Source organism: Gekko japonicus, unplaced genomic scaffold (genome assembly GCF_001447785.1).
Source record: "Gekko japonicus isolate JY-2015 unplaced genomic scaffold, Gekko_japonicus_V1.1 scaffold3176, whole genome shotgun sequence".
In the NCBI taxonomy this organism is placed as follows: domain Eukaryota; kingdom Metazoa; phylum Chordata; class Lepidosauria; order Squamata; family Gekkonidae; genus Gekko; species Gekko japonicus.
In genome coordinates, this window is record NW_015164296.1 from 17,157 (window position 1) to 26,715 (window position 9,559).

The window sequence follows — 9,559 nt, forward strand, 5'->3', positions numbered from 1 at the left end:
GTACTGACCTGCTTTGCTTTCGAAGGTTGATGAGACTGCATTGTGCCACACTGCCTCCTTCCTGCGGTTTGTTCTACATACCCCAGATTAGGGGTGTGCAAAAAAAAAAATTCGGCCCAATTCGGATTCCGCCGAATCGGGCAGAATCAATTTCAGCTGGCAGAAAGACTCCCGCGTGTCAATTTCGGCAGTACAAGCCCATCTGGTTGTCTTTGGGCCAGACCAACGTCAATTTCGGCCCCATTATATCCTATGGGCCATTGATGTCAGTGGCGAAAACATAGGGTATATTCTGGGGGCTGGAGGGGAAGGGGTTTGAGGGAGAGGCTCCAAACTCGCAGGGTAGCTGCTGGAGCCTCTCCCCAAGATACCCACCAAGTTTCAAGAACACCGGACCAGGGGGTCCAATTCTACGAGCACCCAAACAGGTTGCCCCCATCCTCTATTGTTGTCTATGGTGGGGGGAAAAGTTACTTTCCCCCCATGGTGCTGTTAGTGGCTCTGGGGGCGAGGGGGTTTGAGGGAGAGGCTCCAAATTTTCAGGGTAGCTTCGGGAGCCTCTCCCGACATAAACCCCCATGTTCCAAAGAAATTGTACAAGTGAGTCCAATTCTATGGGCACCCAAACAGGTTACCCCCATTGTTTCCAATGGGGAAACCCAGCCAGAAGCACTTAAGGCAGGCAAGGAGGCAGCACCCAGCAGTCAGACTCTCCCAGAGAATCTCAGGGAAAGTGGACTGTCTTGGGAGGGGCTTGTGTGCCATGAGAACAAGTGGCACACTCCAGAACAAGTGGCAGTGCAAGCATGCCACAGTGCCACACAGAAACCCCAAAAGACTACCAGGAACAACATTTATACAGGCCCTGCCCTGTATAAATTGATGGTGCAACCGCATTGGACCACTCACACCACACACACTTCAAAAAGGATATTTACAGCACTGGGAAAAGTGCAGAAAAGGGCAACTGCAATGATAAGAGGACACTTTCTCTATGAAGAAAGGTTAAGGCACTTGGGGCTCTTAACTTTCAGAAACAACGACTGAGGGGCAATGTTCCCTCTAAGCTATGGAGCCCTGTGAGCAAAAATTCTACTTTGGGAGCTACTGGCATTAAAGTTGTGAGCAGGAGATTTGGCTGCTGCATCAATCAGTTTGCTCTGGAGCCATCCTTCCCGAGCTAAGACAAAAATGTGTGAGCCAGAGGCTAAAAAACTGTGAGCTAGCTCACACTCACTCAGCTTAGGGGGAACACTGCTGAGGGGTGACATAAGACGCTTACAAGGCTATGCCTGGGATAGAGCAGGTAGAGAAAGAAGTCCTTTTCTCCCTTTCTCGCAAGACAAGGACTCGTGGGCACTCCATGAGATTGCTGAGCAGTCGGGTTAATTAGAACAGATGAAAGGAAGGACTTCTTCACCCAAACGGTGATTAACACATGGAATTCACTGCCACAGGAGGTGGTGGTGCTGGTAGTGGTGGCTGGCATGAACAGATGCCAGATGGAATTTGGCAAACATATGGAGGCTGGAACAGGGCGTGGTCCATCAGTGGCTGGTGTTCAGGAGTTGTTTTTTAAAAAAACTATAAGTAATCCAGTACTATTAAAAGGGATTAATTAACAGCGTTCCGTGCACCTTGGCGTTTAGTCATGCCGGCCACATGGCCACGGAAACGTCTTCGGACAGCGCTGGCTCTTCGGCTTTGAAACGGAGATGAGCACCGCAACCCTAGCCTAAACAGAGTTATGCACTTCTCTGCCTGGTAAACTCAGTGGGCTTAGAATTGTGTAACTTTACTAACGAGGGCACTGCTACTGTGCCATATCCATAATGGCTGATGTAAAAAAATGTGTGGTTTGTTCTTTTAAATAGAACAACAGGCCGTACCTCAATGTGCCTGATATAACATGATGGATTCAGTTCCGAGAAACTTGTAGGCCTCAGGGTACCTGTCTGTGCAGTGTTCAGAATTTTTAAACCTAACAATGTATTTAGATTGATGTTATAATCGGATCTGTTTCTGCAACTTGACTTATTCTGAAAATAGCTTAAATTAACAAAAAGGCCAATTGTAAGGTTTAAAATAAAACTTAGCATGGAGCAGAACTCATTCTCTGTTTGCGGTGTGATGTGCACAGATGCCAAGAAAACAAACTCGTCAGGTCTACTTCACGCATCATGCTGATTCCCATATGGAAAGCTCTTCTGTACATAGCCCGTAACCATTTATACTGATCGTTGTATGTAATGATTGATCACATACGTGTCTTGCTGTGTTTGGGTACAGCGGCCTCCCGTGCTTATACCCAACAAGCTAGACCTGTGGGAGTATGCCAAGCGTGAAGATCTGTACTTGCTAATTTGTTCACGGGAATGTTTTCTGTTTCACAGTGAAAAAAGTTGTGTATGAAAAAAAACCATGGTGCAGTCAGTAGGGTTTTTCTGTACGGTGAGGAGAATTTATCACTCCCTTGCTACCTCTTGGTCCTGAACAGGAATGGTGGCGTTCACGTGGTCACGTTGCCGCATTCACATTTATCCACATGTTGGATAAATGGTGGGAGTTAACCTTCCCGAATGTGTCAGTGGCCTCTGTGGTTCATTTGCAGCTTGTCAAACGGTGGTCGTCGATCACCCTTTGTGGTTGGCTTAACTGTCTTCTGCTTGGGGTAGTGGAAAAGAGGAAGGGTCCAATAGCGCTTGAAAGACTAACAACATGTGTGGCAGGGCAGGGGCTTTTTCTGTCCCCTGCATTTGCAAGGGAGACTCCACAGTGGCTGGAACGAGCCGATTGAGAGACTTGTATGAAAAGTTTGAAGAAGAGCTGGGGAAGCGTCAGGCCAAGGCCAAAGCCGCCAGGCCGCCATGGGAGCCGCCAAAGACAAAGCTAGACGAAGATATGGGTAGGTACCACGCCGATCGAGGCTTTGGGTCCCAGAACAGATTCTTGTCATTTATTTATTTGATCACTATTTCCGCCCTCTCCTGCATCGCAAGGTTCAGGGTGGATTTTAGCAGTATGATAAAATCCACCCTGAACCGAATGATAAAAGGGTTGGAACACTTTCCCTATGAGGAAAGGTTAAAGCGCTTAGGGCTCTTTAGCTTGGAGAAAAGACGACTGAGGGGTGACATGATCGAGGTTTATAAGATTATGCATCGGAAAGAGCAGGTAGAGAAAGAGGTACTTTTCTCCTTTTCTCACAATACAAGAACTCGTGGGCATTCCATGAAACTGCTGAGCGGTCGGGTTAGAACGGATCAAAGGAAGTACTTCTTCACCCAAAGAGTGATTCACACATGGAATTCACTGCCACAGGAAGTGGTGGCGGCTACAGGCATGGACGGCTTCAAAAGGGAATTAGATAAGCATATGGAGCAGAGGTCCATCAGTGGCTATTAGCCACAAGGTATAGATAGGGGCTCTGGGGCAAGTGATGCTCTGTCTTCTTGGTGCTTGGGGGGGGGGTCAACAGTGGGAGGGCTTCTAATGTCCTGGCCCCACTGGTGGACCTCCTGATGGCACTGGTATTTCTGGCCACTGTGTGACACAGAGTGTTGGGCTGGATGGGCCTTTGGCCTGATCCAACACTGGCGTCTGTTATGTTCTTATAATACAATAAAATGATTAACATAACACCGGCAGTTATTAAAATCCAAATGTGATACCATTTTTAGTGCCGATTGTGGAAGGTTGGTCGTTCAGCAGTTCGAGACCCGAGTGTGCCACATGATGGAGTGAGCTCCCGTCTCTAGTTCCAGTTCCTGCCAACCTAGCAGTTCGAAAGCAAGAAATTGCAAGTAGATAAAGAGGTACCACTTTGGTGGGAAGGGAACAGCGTTCCGTGTGCCTCGGTGTTTAGTCATGCCGGCCACATGACTACGGAAACGTCTTTGGACAGCGCTGGCTCTTTTGCTTTGAAACGGAGATGAGCACCGCAACCCTAGAGTCGGACTCTACTGGCTTTCGAGCAAGGGACCCTTTACCTTTACTTTAATACCACCTCTCCCGCGTCGATTTCACGTCTGTGCACAGTTGATGGTAACTAATACTAATACAGATAAGTCACCCCCCCTCCCTCAATCATAGGCCTGGAGGAACATCTCCAATTTACAGCCCCTGCAAAACTGCATTAGGTCTCGCAGGGCCCGGATCTCTCTCGGGAGAGTGTTCCACCGAGCGGGCGAGAGAGCTGAAGAGGCTCTGGCTAAGGCTACGTGGACTTCCTTCGAGCTGAGGATCACCAGCAGATGTTGGTCCATAGAGCGTAACGCTCTTTGAGGGATGTCCTGGCAGAGGCGGCCCCTGAAGGTATTTTGGTCCCAGACCGCACAGGGCTTTAACGGTTAGAACTAAAACCTCGAATTTGATCCGGTACTCAACCGGAAGCCAGGGCAGCTGGCTGAGCACCGGTTGTATGTGCGCTCTTAATGATGCTCCTGTCAGGACATTCGCCATTACGTTCTGGACCAACTGGAGTTTCTGGGTCAGTCTCAAGGGCAGCCCCGCGTAGAGTGTGTTACAGTAGTCCAGCCGGGAGGTGACACTTGCATGGGTCACAGTGGCCAGGTCGTGGGCAGATAGGTAGGGAGCCAGTTGCCTGACCTGCTGAAGGTAATGTTCCCTCTAAGCTTTGGAGTCCTGTGAGCACAAATTCTACTTTCTGAGCTACTGGCGCTGAAGTTGTGAGCAGGTGATTTGGCTACTGCATAAATTAGTCTGCTCTGGAGCCATCCCTTCCTGAGCGAGGACAAAAATGGGTGAGCCGGAGGCTAAAAAACTGTGAGCTACCTCACGCTAACTCAGCTTAGAGGGAACACTGGCTGAAGGTAGAAAAATGTTGATCTGGCAACACCGACTTCATAGTAGGGTTAAGGCAGCAGCAGTCCCAGAGACCAAATCTGTCCCGTTGTTTACCCCCAAGCATATTATAATGGACTTTTACCACTTTATTCCATGCTGAAACATGTGCAAAATGTACTGACGCAGTGTGAACTGCAAGAAGGGCTTTGTCAGTTCTTCCTTCTCCTTGGGTGCTACTGGTGCTGGCCTCTGTGCTCAGGTGACAGTTGGGAGCCTCCTGTGGTCCTCAGAGGACAGGCTCTGCCGACATCGTAATGGACGCAAGGTGGATTCCACTTTCCTCCACTGAAGGGGAAGGGGGATTATAGTGTCCTTATACTGCCGGGCATCGAATCAGTCAATCCTCAAAGAAATCAACCCTGACTGTTCCCTGGAAGGCCAGATAATGAAACTGAAGCTCAAATACTTTGGCCACCCAATGAGAAGGGAGCACTCACTGGAGAAGACCCTGATGCTGGGAAAGACTGAAGGTCAAAACAGGAGGGCCTGGCGTGATCTGGTCCATGGGGTCGCGAAGAGTCGGACTCGACTGTGCGACTGAACAACAACAACATCGAAAGATTAGAATATAGTCGATGGCTACCACAATATATTTATTTATGAAGGGAATATCACTCTTTTATAGTAAATCTTCTTTGTGTCTTTCTTGTTCTACTATAGCAGGGGTGTCAAACATGCTGCCCGGGGGCCAGATCAGGCCCCCGGAGGGCTTCCGTCAGGCCCGCAGTGGAACTGGCTGTCTTCTGCTTCTTCTTCCAGTTCTGCTGCTGCTGCGTCATCCTAGGTTTGCAGCTTACAGATACACACCTGAACAGCAAAGTCAAGATTGCAACAGCACATACATTTTGATGTAATAATTCAGAGCAAGAGGTGTCGGTTATCAGACACTGTTAAATAAGCAAAATATTGTAAGAGTGCTAATGTTTTAAGCATGTTTTTATTTAAAGTAAAAAAACCCCTCTTTGTGTTTGTGTCCTTTATAAAGTTTATATCTCCGCTACCTGGCATTACCTTTTATGATTCACATGGCCCGGCCCAACAAGGTCTCATTTATGTCAGATCCGGCCCTCATAACAAATGAGTTCGACACCCCTGTATTATAGGATTGCAATAGCATAAAGTACAAGAAAGACACAAAAAAAGATTTACTGTATGTAAGGACTTTAGCTTATTGGACTGTGCTTGTCAGCATTGTGAAATGATTTTTTTTAAATATTTGTTCTTGTATAAATGTACAGAAATGTATTTGTACTAGTATAAATATTGATCTGTTTTTTGAAAACCCACCAAACAGTGATATTCCCGTCGTACATATATCATGGTTGCCATTGACTACTTTCTACTCACTTATCCCTCGATCGCTCTTTGTTTATCCGGGCATCAAAAGACGGCAGTGTGGCTGCAACTCCTTGCACAGATACTGAATGGCGTCCCTCCCCAGTTCCAGGTTCTGCTATCTGCTCGATAGCTGTTTTGCCACCGTGGTGTTGCTGTTGTGGTTCTGTTACCTCCATTGACATGCCTCGATGCCCTCCGGCAAGGCCCACACGCGCCCCTTCAATAGTCCCCAGCACTGGAAGCTGAAATCTTCCCTGCGACCCACCGTGTGAGCAGCTGCTGGAACCCACCACACAAGCTCTTTAGCTTGGAGAAACGACGACTGAGGGGTGACATGGTCTTGGTTGACAGAGCAGCTGTGGTCGAGCCATGTCTGACCCAAGGTCACACCAGCAGCTGCATGTGCTGTGACCAGCAGCTGCATGTGGAAGAGTGGGGACTCAAAACCAGATCTCCTAGATTAGAGACAGGGCTGGATCAACATATGGAGCAGAGGTCCATCTGTGGCTATTAGCTACAAAGTATAGCTGGAACACTACACCTGGGGCAGTGGCGCTCTGTATTCTTTTCTTTTTTAAAAAACATTTTTATTGCATGAAAAGATAGCAACAACGTTACATATGAAGAACGTAACTTTCTCAATTTACAGTTCGTTTGATAGACTTATAGAGCTACAGCTTATAAATATATAACAAAGGGTACATCAATCTTGGAGCTGCGGTGGCTCAAGTGGTTAAGACGCTGAACTGTAGGCTGTGGAAGGTCGGTAGTTCAGCAGTTTGAGACCCGGGTGTGCCGCATGACGGAGTGAGCTCCCGTCTCTAGTTCCAGCTCCTGCCAACCTAGCAGTTCGAAAGCAAGAAATTGCAAGTAGATAAATAGGTACCGCTTCGGTGGGAAGGTAACAGCGTTCCGTGCGCCTTGGTGTTGAGTCATGCCGGCCACATGACCACGGAAACGTCTTCGGACAGCGCTGGCTCTTCGGCTTGGAAATGGAGATGAGCACCGCAACCCTAGAGTCGGACTCGACTGGCTTTCGAGCAAGGGAACCTTTACCTTTACATCAGTCTTACAGTTGTAACTGATCTATGGGATAAACAGATTTTGGCACTTTACCACTAGCTATCATATAATCTAATAATGGATACCAAATTGCTAGAAATTGAGCGTTTTGTTTCGTGTTGTCAGTTAGAGCATTCTTGTAGGCAATCTTTTCCATCACATAAAATTGCCAGATCCTATCATGCCATGCTGTAATTGTGGGAGGTAGGTTGTTTTTCCATTTGATGGCGAGACGCTCCGTATTCTTGGTGCTTGTGGGGCAACAGTGGGAGGGCTTCTGGAGTTCCGGCCTCGCTTGTGGACCTCCTGATGGCACCTGGGTTTTGGCCACTGTGTGACACAGAGTGTTGGACTGGATGGGCTGTTGGCTTGACCCAACATGGCTTCTCTTAGGTTCTTAAGGGTCAGGTGGACAAGAAGTCTTCTTGCGCTTCCGCCTTGTATTCACCTTTTTCTGTCTCCAAGGAGACAATTGTGGGTTCAGTGTTTGTATAGCTCTCAGGGGGAATGGTGAGTGATTAGGGTTCCTAAAGTAACACCTTTTTTTTGGTTTGTTTTTCGGGACCTAGGGAGCTCCAGTGAGTCCGATTGCGACTCAGATGACGACAGCTGTTCCAGCAGTTCCGATTCTGAGGTTTTCGACGTCATCGCTGAAATCAAGCGCAAGAAGGCTCACCCTGATCGCCTGCATGAGGAGCTTTGGTACAATGACCCCGGACAGGTATTGCCCTCGAAAAGGGAGCCAAACCATTGATCCTGCCTGGATTCTGATCCCAAGAAACTGAATGCCAGCCCACAGATACTTGGCAAGCCCTGTGTTTTCACGCTGGCCGCCCAGCAGCAACAGCAGTAGCTCCTTAACTGGTTGCCGTATTTGGTTGGTGAAGCTGATTCGGCTTAATGGGGTCCACAAGTCGGGCAGCCTGGTGTCAAACTCGGGCCCTCGTTTGCCATGTTCTAGTTTCACTGTCTCTGGCGCTTTGTTCTTTCACGTTGGGAAATTGGGGGGGCAGACTGTGAGAGTGTGTGTGGAGGGGGGTGTAGACTGCTTGGCCATGCTAACTTACGACCGCTTTCCAAGTGGGCCTCCTGAGGATGGAAAGAATGCACAACGACCTTGAATGCCAGCCTCTGCTAGCCAGCTTGTTGTAGATGATGTAACTGTAGGTTCACAGGTGGGGGAAGGAGGGCTAATGGAGCATGCTAGATTTAGGCGGACTGAATGAATGGAGTGACTGGACCGGTCACTGGGGGAGGGGGCGCTTCTTTGAATCCTGTATAACTTCAGAACTGGCGCCGTAGGAGTCAGTTCTGACACAAGTGGTCTCAGCTTGGAACATCTTCAGCTCTCAATAAACAAATCACTGCCAAGAGAGTGTTGTTGGGAGCAAGTTTGTTCAAGAGTCTGACACCTGGTTTGGGTTGTGGACCTTTAGGCAAGCTGAATGAATGGAGTGATTGGACTGGTCACTGGGGGAGTGGGGCTTCTTTGAATCCTGTATAACTTCAGAACTGGCGCCACAGGAGTCAGTTCTGACACGAGTGGTCTCAGCTTGAAACATCTTCAGCTCTCAATAAACAAATCACTGCCAAGAGAGTGTTGTTGGGAGAAAGTTTGTTCAAGAGTCTGACGCCTGGTTTGGGTTGTGGATCTTTATTGTGCTTCAGCACACAGACACCCCCCGACAGCTTAGAGGGAACATTGGTTCAGCACCCAGACTCCCCCAGTGGTGGCTGATCATGGCCAAGTCCCATTGGAAGTTGGCCTCGGTGGGACTCCAGATAGCTGCAGTTGTGATTATTCAGTTGGCTTCAGCTGGGCTTGAACTTGCACACAGTAAGGGGGGCAAAGGGAGGACTGCACATTGGCAGGCAGACGGTTTCCTTCATCGAAGCTGCTTGCACTACCAGCAAACCTCACTCACCCCAAATAATAAGCGGTTTCTCGACTCAGACCTCCAACACTTGCCAAGAGTTTTTAGGGAGTGGGCGGGGCCAGGGAGGGCTCCTGTCCAATGAGGCTTCTAATTAACTATCGGGGATGTGATTGGCTGTGCAGATCATTCAAAAAATGTTGCTCTGGCAGCTGCCACCACCTCAGGCCAAGGATCTGCACTGTGTGACCAAAGTTAAGCCATGGCCGCCATTTTGTGGCTGGCTTTTGCCTCTCGCAGCAGCCGCGGAGGAAAATTCTGGGCGCGGGAGGGCATTGGAGCATACAGTAGTCCTGAATTAGGAGCAGAGGTCATTTCGGGGGGGATCGCGGGGGATCGCAGTTCCCCCGGGTGAGGTA

At 48.8% G+C, this 9,559-nt stretch overlaps 1 protein-coding gene across 1 annotated transcript in view; it reads left to right on the forward strand.

Annotated features, from left to right (window-relative positions):
• The window catches only part of DROSHA (drosha, ribonuclease type III), a 155,264-nt gene that overhangs the window by 8,854 nt on the left and 136,851 nt on the right, over nucleotides 1-9,559 (forward strand). Inside the window, exons 4-5 of the mRNA XM_015408795.1 lie at nucleotides 2,764-2,905; nucleotides 7,836-7,987. Coding sequence (XP_015264281.1) covers nucleotides 2,764-2,905; nucleotides 7,836-7,987 — 294 coding nt within the window. The remainder of the gene's footprint in view (nucleotides 1-2,763; nucleotides 2,906-7,835; nucleotides 7,988-9,559) is intronic.